At 39.6% G+C, this 14,831-nt stretch overlaps 2 protein-coding genes across 2 annotated transcripts; both read left to right on the top strand.

The window, feature by feature from the left end:
* Positions 1 to 403: 403 nt before the first annotated feature.
* TAAR2 (trace amine associated receptor 2) lies at positions 404 to 1,639 on the top strand. Its single transcript, XM_074924054.1, has one exon. The coding sequence runs from the start codon at positions 551 to 553 to the stop codon at positions 1,586 to 1,588; it is 1,038 nt and encodes a 345-aa protein (XP_074780155.1). The 5' UTR covers positions 404 to 550; the 3' UTR covers positions 1,589 to 1,639.
* Positions 1,640 to 13,520: 11,881 nt separating this feature from the next.
* Positions 13,521 to 14,606, top strand: LOC141968840 (trace amine-associated receptor 5-like). The gene has a single exon (XM_074924040.1). The coding sequence runs from the start codon at positions 13,569 to 13,571 to the stop codon at positions 14,604 to 14,606; it is 1,038 nt and encodes a 345-aa protein (XP_074780141.1). The 5' UTR covers positions 13,521 to 13,568.
* The last annotated feature ends 225 nt before the right edge of the window (positions 14,607 to 14,831 follow it).

The following is a 14,831-nucleotide window of genomic DNA, read 5'->3' as shown; positions in this document are numbered from 1 at the left end:
TCTCATATAGATAAAAAAGATCGAAAAAAGATCATTCTAAGATTGAAGAGACAAATAAGTCCTATGTAATATTTACAGACTGAAGTGACTTGATGGTTTTCTTTGTCTATACGTCTTTTTCTTCTAACACTTCGAAATTACTAAAATTGTGATATATATATAAAATACAAGAACCATATTTTACAAAATTCTCCAGATACAATAGAATGTACAAAATAAAATTAATGTTATAAAATAATTTATTTAAGATGTAATTAAATTTACTTTCAACTGCTTTGTTTAAATATTATTTGCAATGAATTTTCTGATATCTTCCAGTTATCAGATTTCATGTACTATTTCAGAAAAATAATGGGAAAAATAATGGTCCTTATTTAAGCCAAAAGAAAGTTTGCCTCTTAATTACTTCATTTCACTTAGTAATTAAGTTCATGGTCTTGACTTATCTTGTATTCTCACTTCAGGATTTGGAATCTTTTGGAAGCTTGTGACAATTAAATCTGCCTATGGAACCGCATCTCCAATAGAAAAGTCCAATATAGGATTGATTATGCTTTCTCCAAATATCTCAAGGGATTTGACTGATTGCTCTGAGTTTGGAAATAGATCCTGTCCTGAGAGCTTTAGGTCAGCAGCAGTACAAGGGATAATGTATCTATTCATAACAGCAGCCTTCATTCTCACCATCTTAGGGAATCTGGCCATAATCGTTTCCATCTCATATTTCAAGCATCTTCATTCTCCAACCAATTTTCTCATCCTATCCATGGCTGTCACAGATTTCCTGATGGGCTTTGCTGTTATGCCCTACAGCATGATGAGGTCTGTGGAGAACTGCTGGTATTTTGGGATGACATTCTGCAAAGTTCATTACAGTTTTGATCTGATGCTCTGCTTAGCTTCCATTTTCCATCTTTGTTCCATTGCTGTGGATCGGTTTTATGCAATCTGCCATCCTCTGCATTACGCCACCACCATGACTGTGACGGTCATAAAACAAATCATAGCAGTGTGCTGGTCAGTGCCCACTGCTTTTGCTTTTGCTGTGGTTTTCTCGGAAGCTTATGCTTCTGGAATTGAGGACTATGAAATGCTGGTTAAATGCTCGAACTTGTGCCCTATTGTGTTCAACAAACTGTGGGGAGCTGTTTTATTTATAGTCGGTCTATTTGCTCCTGCTTGTGTTATGATAGGGATTTATGTTAAAATTTTTACAGTCTCCCAAAGGCACACAGGTGAGTTGAGCCAGGTACACAGGCACAGTAAAAGTGACAAAAAAGATGAGCTTTCTAAAAATAAAGATAGGAAAGCTGCCAAGACTTTGAGTATAGTTATGTTGGGTTTCTTAATATGTTGGTTTCCTTGTTTTTTCACAATCTTAATAGATCCATTTTTAAATTTCTCTACTCCTTTACCTTTGTTTGATGCTCTAAACTGGCTTGGGTATTTAAATTCTCTCTGCAATCCATTAATATATGGCTTTTTCTATCCATGGCTTCGGAGAACCTTTAAGTATATTTTAAAAGGCAAAATATTTAGCCCGTATTTTCGTATGATAAAACTTGTATCTGAAGATCAGTCACAGTAATAGATTCTACTACTGACAGCAGCTCTAGAAATGAAGAAGAAACTATGGATTACTGGATATTCATGGTTCAGTAAAAGCTTGAAATGTGCAATATGAATTTTATGAGTCATCCTGTAGAATTATGTCACCAAATATTTCTTTAATAAAATCAGATTAATTTTATATTATATTTATTTACCACTTGTGTTCACTCTTAATGCCTTGATAGTGTTTCAGAAGATAAGTCTTTCTAGAATCTCTTAACACATTGGGTTTGGTTTTGTTTTGTTTTGTTTTTATTTCAGAAAGTATTTACATACAGTCTATAATTTCATCTAACCTTGTATGCATGCAGTTATCTTTCCAGACGTTCACAATCAATAATATCCTAAACTGAACACATCGCAGGCTTATCAATTTTTATCACCCTTTTGTGACTGGGTCATTAGCAGATTATAGAGTATGCTGTTATTCTCAAGAGTGTAATTTTGGCTTGAAGTTGACCTTTTTCCCTGAAAACAATAGAATTAGGTTTTCAGCCCTTATCCTCCATGTGCTTTGTACTTGGGGAGGAGTACTTCGGAATGAGAGTACTGCTCACACTCAGGTATGTGCTTGTCCTTTCTTTCTTTAGATGGCAGGCTTCCAGATGTTATAAAATATGTTTGCTGACAGCCCACGCCATATGCACCCCACCACACTTTCACACTGAACTGGAGCCTCCAAGTGAGTCCTTGCCATGCTGAGCTCCCTCTGAAGTCAGTAAGAGTCACTGCCAGAGTTCACGTCAGTTACATGCTTAAAATAAAGTTGGCTGAGTTGTTGTTACTGAATGCAGCTACTGAAGGAGTTTTTTTGTGAATTGTACCTCTGATTTACCTTTCATGGTATGCATACAATGTATACTCTACCCTTATTAAAGTCTGACTACCAAAAAGTCACCCATATGCTTATTAAGTTCTTGGCTTATTGCACCAATATTAGTATGGCGTACCAGTGATAACTGCTCATTTTCTTTGCTGAAAACTTTTTAATAGATCTGTGGTAACACAGACACATTATCATTTGGATCTGGAAAATTTCAATTTCACCTCACCCTGAAACACTTGAGACAGCAAGGATCTGGAAGGTTACAGACTTGTCTGGGATGGTGTATAAGTCTCTCACCTTTCATAACAAGAAACATAAAACCCAAGACCTTTAAGTTGTTTCAAATGCTCTCTCTGCACAGTTGCCACCAGTTGAACAGTCAGAGCAGGGAAAAGAGCAGGGCTGGATGCAATAAGGGCTTTAGACACCTAGTAGCTGGATAATACATTGTCCCCTATCATTGCTCAATACGTGTCCAGGGAGACCTCTGGGTTAAACAGAAGGACCATGGGAGTGATGCTCAAGGAGAGCAAGAAAACTAAGCAGCAGGTTTCTTGTGTTCAATGTCCCAGCTCTGGAGAGCTGCATCTCTTTAAGACTGCCCAGTCCTGACTTTCAGAGCCTGTGCTGTCACCTCAGGTTTGTCTAGACTCATCTTAATCTGGTTTTGCTCCTGCAGTACCTTCCTTGGGGTCAGCTTTCTGGAAGCTCTAGTGAAGCATAGGGCAACCTTTGCATACATTTCACACAACACCTTACTGGCCAGGGCACCATCTGGGATGCAGTCAGGAACATTCTGCTTCTCCTGTTGGAGCTGAGCCACATGAAATACACACTGTTTGGGGGTGATACTGAGACCCCACACTGTGCAAGTGCTGGCAGGGAGAGTGGAGCTCCAAGTGATGGGGGGACACAGCAGAGGCAATGCTGCAGCCAGCCATGCCAGGTCATGTCTGCATGCAGCTCAGTGACGCTTCAGAGAAATCTGCATGCCGTCAGATCTATCCTTGTGTTAAGACTAGCCCATGAGAGTTTTTTATTGAAAACTAACAAATGCTAAATGTCCCTGACATCCTTCCAGCAGTGAAACCACGAGTCAGATCAGGGGCCACAAAAAACACTAGACCGGGAGACAGCTACAGATCCTCTTAGAGTGTTTTCACAGTGTTTGCTGCCAGCAGTATTTGCCACTGTACTCAACTATTCTGCAGTGCACTTTAATCCCTCCTGTTAGTTACACAAGAACGTGTTAAATTAGTTAGACGTCTAGTTAAGTCTCTAAGTCCACATTTAGGCATGTCTGAAAATTTTTGTACGTATTAAATGTCCAATTAAATGACACAATGCAACTGGAGGCACTTTAAGTAATGATTAAATTACTTCATTAACATAAAGCCTAAATCATTCAGAGTCAACCCAATACAGTACATTTCCTACAAAGACAACATTTCTTCCACACCGCAGATTTTCAGGGAATGATTTTGAGACATCTGTGAGGCTTCAGCCTGTCATGTCCTTCTGTGTGTCCTGTGTGTGCCCTTGGATGTTAAAGGAGTATCTATTTAGTCAGTCTTCCTTCCCAACTTGCAGCCCATAGCTAGATCTTCTTGAGTAGTTCTTCTAGCCAAGGGGTCTTGCAGATCTGTCAGATGGTGGGGTTTGGTTCCTGAAAGATTTTGTGGCATGTCATGCTGTTCCACCTGCTGTTAAACGTGATGCTGGTGCTAAACTTGACGCTAAACAAAGCACTTCTTTGCACAAAATGTGGGGCATCAGAGTAACAGATATTTTTTTGTGGACCACACCTGCTGGTTCACAGGAGAACCTGAGTGCCTATGGGTTTTGCTATAACATATTCATCCCATTCAATTCAATAGAGTACACCATTTATGTTCAGATGCAAGTATTACAGATATCTTCATTTCTTCCTCTCCTTAAATATCATGGTAAGTTGCTATGTTTTATTTTTAGTGAAACACATGCTCATCCATTAATCTATTTTTCCAAACTACACAGTGAATGTTTTAGCATGCATTCTGGTCTATATCAAATGCAGACTGTGTTCTTCTCTTCAGAGCAGCAGCCAGAAAGGTTAGGACTTGTATCTTTTTTAGTGTGAATCATTCCAGCAAGAGCTAATATTGCTCTTAGACTATATAATTCCAATCCTGGATTCAGGAGGGAATTCAAGCTCCCACATCCAGGTGGGCACCTCAGTCTGAGAGCACCCCCATGGTCCTCTTCCTCTCTGCTACATCCTAGTTTGAACATGCAGGACAGCAAGACACACTTAAGAGGATCCCAGCCAGGTAATCCACACTCACTATCCCTCTTGCAATGCCTCTAACAGCAACATTCAGAGCTGTCTTCAAGGCCGGTGATCTTTATTCACACAATTGCTATGTTTTTATTCTTAAATGGCTTGCAACTCAGCAACTAGAAGGTATTATCTGCAGGGCCAGCTTGCAGTCGGAACAGTTAAATTAACTATTTTTTGTTTAATCTTTTCTGTCACAGCCTAAACTATTAGATACCCCCTTGTGGAGTCCACAGGCAAAGGCAGCTTTAAGGAAAAACGTCAGCATCTATTAAGGCAGGGGTAAAAAAACCAGTTAAATCCTTGGGTTGCAAAAACACCAGCTGAAAACTTATTGAGAAATATATTGATTTATTTTTGCAAGATTTGTGCTGATTTTTATTTTATACCTTAATACTGCAGAGCACTTAACAAGTATTTAGCATGAAGTCACTGATACAACTACGGTTCTGAAGGCAGCCATGTTCTGGAGATGAAGAAAGTGAAAGTAACATAAAATATTCAAATGACAATTCTCTGGAGACACTGCAATAGCATTTCCAAAATAAATTCTTCAAGATTTAAATTAAAGATTTTGGTTTACAGGCATTATTTTTTCTATTCAAAATTAAAATATGCCAAAGAAGTCAGCTAAATTCAGGTAAATTAATGCTCAATAGTCAGTATCCGATTTTCAGTTTTAAAGTTTTTTTGACAAAAAAAATCCACATTTTAATCAGCTTTAGTGAAAACTAAGTAAATAAAAGTGACTGTTCCAAGAAACTCCTAACAAAAGGGCATATACAGCTATAACTGTAATATATTAAAATTACTTATTTATTCTTCTATTTACATAACCTAATCAAATCATCTTCCCACTGGATCAGTTGCGTGTCATGGCTGCAGCTGCAACAAAGCATTCATGAAGCATTACAGAGAAAACTGACATAGGAAAGGATGTGCAGTTTCTCAAGAGAGAGCTGTGAGTCTTTTTAGCTATATATAAACCAAGAACATTACAGTTTTCTTGTAAAGAGTGTTTTCAGTGTATTTTTAATTACACATTTTCAGCAAAATGCAGGATTGAGAAAATTCAAAGCAGATTTGGATTTTAATAAGAGAAAGGATCTGGTAGTGCTCTGGGGTATAGACAGGAGCAAGATGGAAAGACAGGGGAAGGGAGCCTTCTGAGGCAGGAGGGGAGAGGAAAACAGGCAAATAGTTGTTTGCCTCTGATGAGGAGCAGTCTTCTCTTGCTCCGTGCCTGCAAACAGAGGCTGTAGGTGCAGCAGCTCACAGGCAAGCCAGCCGGGAGCAGAGGAGGTGGCCTGTGCCTCCAGCCCACATCAACATTTTCATACTAGGCAGCTGGGGACAACTGAGCTGCTTCCTGCACTTGGGATCCTGCCCTCAGACACTTCCATTTCAAAGCCTGCACATGACCCAAGTATGCTGACACTGCAGGTAGAGCTGATATCAGTGGAGCTAAGGGCCAGATTTTGTCCCCTCAGCCTTCAGCTCAGATGAAGCGTGACAGAAGTGGCAGTCACAGCACTTGCGACTGTCACATTTGTCTCTAGAGTTGATGTCACACTGTAATCGTGCTGGTTCAAAGATACTTCTGAAGATATAAAGAGAAGTTTTAAATTAATAAGGAGAGGCAAGATTTGACCCAAAGAAGGGATTATGTGCTCAAGAACACCTTGATGAACTTTCCTCTATAGATGTTTAAGCAAATATGTTCTATCTGGTTTTCTTCCCCTGGACTAGCAGTGTTGCACTACTTCGGTGAACACTTCATGCTGCTAAATCATTACTTCATCCAGCCTCTGGAGCTCACAGATGGTGTAGTGTTGCTTTGATTTTGTTAAGATTTTAGACCCTGCAAATACAAGGCATAGGTTTTGCCCCTGTGCTACGTTACATGCAACTGAGTGAACCGTCCTGTCCAAAAATGGGGGGAAATACGTCTGTGCTCCCATCCATCATCTCCAGCAGTCCACTCTCCTATCAAGTTTCTGGTCTGTTCCATGGTCAAAACTGACTTTTTCTCAGTGTCACGTTATGCGCCACAGCACAGCCAGCTCCATCAAATCATGCTGGTACCTTGGTGTTCTCTCCTGAAAACTCTACACATCTTGCAAGGCAGTTGTGTATAGCACCTGTCCTTTTTGTCTGATTTATTTTTCTTGACTGTAATTATACCACCTTTGACACACTGCATTACATCACCAAATAACAATTCCTATGATAGAAGTAATTTGCTTAGATAGCTAGTCAATTTTATTCTTGTTTGCCTTTAGCATGGTTTTCTCAGGGTTAAATCCTGACATTACTGGGGAATATTTGGCACCTAGTGCCTGTAGCAGTTTCTGTGTTTCTCTCATACGTAAAAAATGCTGAGGAGTGGTGGCTTCTCCCTTTCCTTCACCTTTTCCAGACACAGTGATGATAGAGATACAAGTCCACATATTTTCTGTAGCAAGAAAACATTCCAGAAAAATACTAAAATTCTCTGTGTGTCACAATCAGTTGTAAGAATCAGCATTCCTTCAGAAAACAGAACAATGTAACGGAAACACCATGTGTAATCATGGAAATTTGAGGGGGTTTTGGTTGGTTGGTTGGTTGGTTTTGATGGTGGTGTTGACTGCTTTTCTAGAAATAGTTGATCTTTTTATTAACTTCTCAGCAGCTAGGGACTTGTGCAATGCCACCTTCTGGCTGGATCATTTCAGCTCTGTGTGCAGCCCAATCATTTATGGTTTGTTTTACCCTTCATTTCAAAAAACCTTTGAAAATGGTCATTGCAGGTGCAGTATTCAGACTCCTCTGCTTTCAGGGTACTCTGCTGCCTTCCTGTAAAGACTTGGTGAACTAGTCACACTCTTTATAAATGAATTAGCAACTCCTGGAATTACTTGCAGAAAACTTCGCAAATATTTATGTGGGTTCTTTTATCTTTACAGTATTTGTATATACTGTCAATTACAATAATAAATAACCTATGAGTGAACTTACATTCAGCAGGATAATACAGTATCCTAGGAAATGTTGTGTCTGGATGCTAGGAAATGACCCAGCACGCTGACAACCTATACAAGATACATTAACCAGATTCTCTGCTGTGTGTGCAGAGACGCAATTTACGTGGCCAAGATGCTGAAGATCCATTGGGTCCAAGGGCCAGTGTGAACTCTCAAGTTTAAGCCGCATGATGTAATTATTTAGATATCATTGTCTGAAAATTAGCACCCTAGTCATTCTGATCTATTAGCCAAACTTTTTGAACAAACCAGGGGAGCAGAACAGAGCCAAAATATTTTTTTCCAGCTGAAAACACTCCATTGTCTTTATCTATTTACATGGCTCCAGACACTCTTACAAGCACTGGTAAACCAACCTCAGCCTGATTTTATAAACATGATCTTTATAAATGTAATTTTTCATTCTGTAACTGAAAAACATTTTAAATGTGGGTTGATTTAGGGTTTGATGGTCTAGCCTCTGAAAACTGCCTCTCTCTCCATGTTCTGCCCTGCACTGATTATAAAAATAAGCTATCATCAAAATAGTAATCTGTGAAGGTGGGTACATTCTCCGAGATAAATTAAAGTTTAGATTTTTAAATAATATATACATTTTAAAAACCCCATCGTATTTGTCAAGGTTGCATGGGCAAAACTTCAGTTGTATCTTCCCAGTGATTACTGCACTGTACCCCTTTCCCAGAGTCAGGATGCCAAAGTGATGTTTGGGTGGTGCCATGCAGCTGCTCTCTTGTATGAGTACAAAAGTGTGCTCCTATTTGGAGAAGCAGGACACTCCAGCACATCTGGCTTTTCTAATATTATTACAGGCAAAAAAGTGATCTTTATTCCTCACTGTGACAATTTAGCAGGACTTAGTATCTCATTCACGTGACACTACCAGCAGTGCCACATTGCCTAGACAGACAGGAAGAAAATGTGCCTATAGAGCAGCCCTGAACCAGAACATCCCCTCTAGTCTCTCAGGCCCCACACCAGCCGAGCAAGGAAGAAGTTGTAAGCAATTATATTGTCCATTTCTGCTTCATTTCGTGGAAATTGCAGGGAGTAAGTGATATCTACCCAGCCTGGGATCCACGGTCTGGCTACAGGTCAATGCTGTGCAGGTGCCTTGAACCAGCCATGTAACCTGCCATGTGCTCTCCTGCTCCTTGTCCAGGAGAGTTCAGCCACCTCTGCCCACTTTCTGCCACTAAAATATTGCCCAGTATAAAAAGGCAGCTTAGCATGGGCCATATCCAGATGGTTGAAGGCCACCTGATGCTTTTCACAAGATGGACTACTTGGTGGCTTGTATTAAATCTTCATTTATTTTGTTCTGCCAGTGCTGTGAACTACACCACCATTCTTCTCCCTCTCCCTTCCTTTTTTTACCAGCTTAAAATATCTTAAGTTTCTAATGTTTCTTCTGAAATGTGACTTAACAGGCCCTATTAACATAGTGCTTGTTTTGGTTAGATTATTCCCAGCTGACATGTGTTTTGTTCACTGCAAACAACAGCAAAGGGAATCGGAAGCTCTGGGGAAGGCCTGTATTGGCTGTACCTGCAGCCCTCTTTTGCAGTCTTGGGATTATCTTTAACACCTGTTATTAATGAATTCTTCTGCAAAGAACTCTTGAACCAGAATATGTCACACTCAACTTTTTTCTGTGTGTATTTTGACTTTTTCTGTTGTATCTTTTGCAATTCCTCTGCTGCATCACTAAACACTGAATTCATGGAAAACTGCACTTTGGAGTCACATTCAGAAAAATGATTTGGACAGAAGAAAAATGATGAAAGGGAATGTTTTGAAGATGATGAACTAGTGTTTTTTTCACTTTATTATGATATTAATAATTTCAAATTTGATATAAATGGGAAGAAGACAATAAAAGGATACCAAGATCAATAAACTGAAAGAAAAACATTTTATTTTGGGTTAAGGCAATCCTAGACTGAAAAAAAAAAAAAAAAGTTATTAATTTCAAAGATAACAGATAAAATACTTGAATTTAGTAATTCTTTTTATTAACTTCCTGAACTAAAATATCCTTTTTTTACTCCCTCTCTAATCTACGATTCCTCAGCTTTAATCCTTCATCTGACTAATTTGGACACAGATGGGGACAACACCAGTGAGTTTTCATCTTTGCTTCCACTTTTAGCACAGTTTAAGCTGCCACAGTTAACGTACAAAGGTACTGCTTCTAAAACGGCTCATATAGGTGTGTCCATTGTGAGCACTTGAATGGACAGAACACAGACGAGTGTAACCAAGTGCAGGAAAACATAAAAGCAAAAATTACATAAAAATGGGATCCAGCAGGTGGAACAATTTCTTGAGGACAAGAATTTTCCATAGTTACAAAACTGAAGGCCAAATGCTGCCTTTTATGTAAGAAATAAGAAGAAAAAATAAATACCACACCCTATGGAGACCCCCTGTCTGCACAGAGGTAGCGTGTGCTACACCTAGCAGAATTTTAAGCTGGACTGAATGAGTATTTTCACTACAAACATTTCCACTACTCTGCAGTAATGATAAAACACTCATATATGATATGCTGACTTTTTCAGAGATTATTATTGCTCACAACTACAAGGGAGAGCAAAAGGCTGCACTATACATAGGCTATATGGCTGTAACACACAAGATGGGAGATTTGAGGTTTAGGTTCACTAACTCAAGGTAGGTCATCTTAGTAAGCCCATAGCCTTCTCATACTATTATATTCTATTTAGGGATCTCAGACTGACTCTTTTGGAAGATATGAGGAAAATTTTCATGGCAAAGGGGCACAGATGAGGGCCCTCTTAGAAAGTCTGTAATGCTTTGAAATTGTCTTGTTCTATTTTAAGGAACTCAGACTCAGAGTTTATTTAGAGGAATTTAGATCTTAGAGGATATGTGCAGCAGTTTCAATAAAAGAAGTCATTGACTATGCATGTTTTCACTGCAGGAGATCAAATCATAGCAGATACACTTTTCCTTCTATTTTTTTGTGTTTTCCTGTTGAATACTAGGTCACATAGTACATTCAATAAAAATTCAGTTTGAGATTATATCCGGCAATTTTGTCTGAAGACAGAAGGGTAAAGAGAAGGAACATCTTGGGAATGATTGGCATTTTTCATTTTATGATAGCATTCTTACTTTCAAAGTTGATACATGTTAAAAAGGTCTTCTTGTTCCAAAGTATAAAGACCTACATTGTCACTATTTGAGCCTTCTCTTAACCATGAACTGATGTCTTTTCCCGTGACCAGAGGAGAAGAGGGGAAAAATGCAAAGCGATTTTAACAAGTAATGTGTGCTGAAAGGGTGAGCTGAGATGGTTCTGTTTCATGTTGTTACCTTTAGGGCTAGTGATAATCACTTCAGAAGCATCATGATAGCTAGCTAGCTAGACAGGGTAAGTATTTTGACATGATTTTACTTGGAATTTGAATGACAAAGTACTTAGATGAGAATTACTCTTTATTGCATATAAAATACAGGAAAATGTCAGAGCACCAAGGACAAAAAAACCTGCTGTTAATATCAAGAGCTATCCAAAAGCCTCTGACAACCTTAATATAAATGATCACATATTAAAATGTGGAAATAGGAAAAGGAGAAGCAAGTCTCTTTGAAATTTTATGGTAAGTCTGCAGCTAAGCAGCGTTTCAGAGAACTATGCCCAATTTATACCTTTTTGCACTGGGATTTTAAATAGTGATTAAATGCTGCCTTAAATTGTTGCTGAAGCAAAACTGAAGAAAATAAAAATATCTTGCTCTTGTAGGAGTTTTTAAATCCCTATCGTAATAGCTGCTACTCATGTCCTGACATAAAACAGAACAATATGGAGACTGATGATGACTTTAGCTCCTTCTTGTATTAAAAATTCAGTTTAAAAAATTGCCTCAGCCTTATTCTAACAGTGTTTCTGCTGGCGTCAGAGTGCCTCAAAAACATCAAGAGGGAGGGGAGGAGAGCTGGGGAGCTGGGCAGCTGGCAACTTCTTAACCAAAGAATCTCAAAGTAGGGAAGAAGAAAAACGGCAGTCATACTGGAGAGCTTGTAAAAAACGAATTGCAGAGCAGGGAAGAAGATGAGCTCTGAGAGATATACCATTGGAGTCCCTTAAGGAGCTGGTATGATCTTGTCCTGACTGAGCAGGAGATGAGCGTAGAGAATCTGATCACTGCAAAAGCTGTCAGAAGTGAGAAGCTTGTTTCAAAACCCTGTATTCTGCCTAGAATGAAAAGTCCAGGACTTCCTCGAGAGATATTTGGCTCTGTAATGTCCACGTTAAAACAGACTGTTCCACTGCATCAACTATCACAGAATCATCCAGGAGTGAAGGCTGCTGAACCCACCTCTTCTGCCAGCTTATACTGTGGGGTAGAAATGGGGGCTGCTACGGGACCTCCTTCTGGAGTGAAAGAGGTGGTTTTGGGGAGACTGAGACTCAGGAGCAGTCAAGGGAGGCCTCCATGGGCCTCGGGTCACTGATGCCCCAGCATGAGCTGGCATTAGCTGCATCTTCTAGCAGGAACACCCGAAGAAGGAAAATTCACAGCAAACTCTGATATAAATCTTCAGAGATTCTACAGCAGCTGAGCATGTGTGCATTTAAACTTCCTCTTAGAAAACAGCAATTTTTGTGAAATACACAACAGTCTCTCTATACCCCTAAGGTATATTAGTCACCTAGAGGGACTCTCTCCATCTGGTTCATATATCATCTCACGCTTTACGCCCAGGCAGTAGACATGTACTTAGAAAAGGATTTCAGTGCACTGCAGTACAGTTCCCTTTCGATGAAAAGAGATATTTTACCGTAAGTATTCCTGATTTAAATGTTTATGGAAATACAATTAAGAGAGATTTGCTATTATGTTTTCTTGCTGCTGGGAAGGATGGGAAAGGTGGGAATAATTTCCAGCTATTATACCAGTCATTCAAGAACAAAAATACACATAGAAAAATGTCATATATTTAACTGTAGTTGGCCTACTGTTAAAAATCTTACCATCCAGTTATCTGATTTATTAAAAAGACTACCGGAATAATCCATTAATATTGTATATTTCCTACAGTTCAAATTTCATAAGTAAAAAGTAGGGACAATATTTTGGGCATATAACAATATTTCTACTTGCCTTGCTATTTATGTCAAGACAATGGGTATCCCTATAGCCAGAACACTAGAAAATGAGCAACTTGCCTGGAGGGGTTTTCCTTTGCAATCAGATATTACTTGTTTTAGAATAATCACTTTGCAGCTTCTACTTAATAAAAAGAATCATAACTAAATTGGAACTTCATTTCCAGGGAAATTCACAAGAACCAGTGTACCATTACACTAGAGTCAGCTTTCAAAACCCTTAAGGATCTTTGGCTTTCAATGGCTGTTACTTAGCACTGGTTTTCCTTCTAAGGCAGACCTTCTCTTTACTGATTGCTTGCCCACATACCTCTGGATTTGCTGCATTTCCTGCACTACTCGTGGTATTGGCTGAAAGAAAACCAAAATATAATATAAAAAATGATGCCACAAAAATTGAATACACTGATCTGGAGATACTTTATTTCAACAGAGATATAAAACAGATAAATCAGGCTCCTTTTTTTTTTTTTTTGAAATATGGAAACTCTCTGATGGCTTTAATAAAGTACTTGATTAAAAGACATCTGTCCTTCTAAGATGCTTTTTTATTCTTTTTTTTTCCAGGTTACTCATTTGGCATCTCTGCCAGAAGGTGAATCCTTTTCCAGGTTTGTGGCAGAGCCAAAGGAGGCAGTAGGACCTGGGATGACTAGCATGAGCTCAGACCTGGTCCCCAGTGTTGAGGAGGGGATGCTTGTCACCTTGTGCTACGAGGTGAATGGCTCATGCTACAGGACCTTACACCCCTTTGGGGTCCAGCTGGCCATTTATTTGGCCTGTGCCTTGGGCACACTGATAACGGTGCTGGGGAACCTGCTTGTTGTCATCATTATTTCCCATTTCAAAACGCTGCATACCCCCACCAACTTCCTACTCCTCTCCCTCGCTGTTGCTGACCTCCTCCTGGGGCTGACCGTGCTGCCCTTCAGCACCATCCGGTCCGTAGAGCGCTGCTGGTATTTTGGAGATGACTTCTGTAGGCTGCACACCTTTCTGGACACACTCTTTTGCTTGACCTCCATATTTCATCTGTGTTTTATTTCCATTGATCGGCACTGTGCCATCTGTGACCCTTTGGTCTACCCCACCAAGTTCACCATAAGAGTCACCTGCATTTATATTGGTGTGGGGTGGGCCGTGCCTATGGCTTATACCTCTGTCTTCCTATACACTAGAGTGAATGCAGGACTTGGTCATTTCTTGCAAGACATGCCCTGTGTTGGTAGCTGTCAGCTGGTGTTCAACAAGATCTGGGGATGCCTGAACTTTCCAGTATTCTTCTTCCCTTGCCTTGTAATGATAGTTTTATATGTTAAAATATTTACTGTGGCTAGCAAGCAAGCCAGGCTGATAAACAATGTGAGTAAGAGTATCCGGTCTCAGCTACATGTAGGAGCATCCAAGAGTGAAAGAAAAGCAGCAAAGACTCTTGGGCTAGCTGTAGGAGTCTACCTCCTGTGTTGGTTGCCCTTTACTATTGACACCACGGTAGACAGTCTTCTAGATTTCATTACCCCCCCAGTTCTGTTTGACATCCTGATTTGGTTTACTTACTTCAATTCTGCCTGCAATCCCTTGATCTATGTATTTTCCTACCGCTGGTTCAGGAAAGCTGTGAAACTAGTCTTAACTCATGGGATCTTTTGTTCCAGAACATCTACAGTAGACTTGTACCAGCAGTGACCAGAGCCTTCACATGCACTGTAGAAAATATTGTAGGCTATATCATCGCATTTTTCATTAATATTCTTCAACATCCACTTAGGTAGTATTCTTATTTTCTAATTTTTTTAAACAGCTGGCTTGGGCAGATCCCCAGTTTAAGTAGACATGCCATTCTGTGACTCACCTTCCACAACATTTGGCCCAGCACACACACCTTAGTAAAGTCTTGCATTTGGTATGTGA

This window comes from Athene noctua, chromosome 1 (assembly GCF_965140245.1).
Source record: "Athene noctua chromosome 1, bAthNoc1.hap1.1, whole genome shotgun sequence".
Classification (NCBI taxonomy): Eukaryota; Metazoa; Chordata; class Aves; order Strigiformes; family Strigidae; genus Athene; species Athene noctua.
The sequence above is the reverse complement of the archived record's forward strand: the minus strand, read 5'-3'. Positions and strand labels throughout refer to the sequence as shown.

What these genes read in the sequence shown, in the direction of transcription:
- LOC141968840 (XM_074924040.1), top strand. Translation starts at nt 13,569, where the DNA reads ATGACTAGCATGAGCTCAGACCTGGTCCCCAGTGTTGAGGAGGGGATG.
- TAAR2 (XM_074924054.1), top strand. Translation starts at nt 551, where the DNA reads ATGCTTTCTCCAAATATCTCAAGGGATTTGACTGATTGCTCTGAGTTT.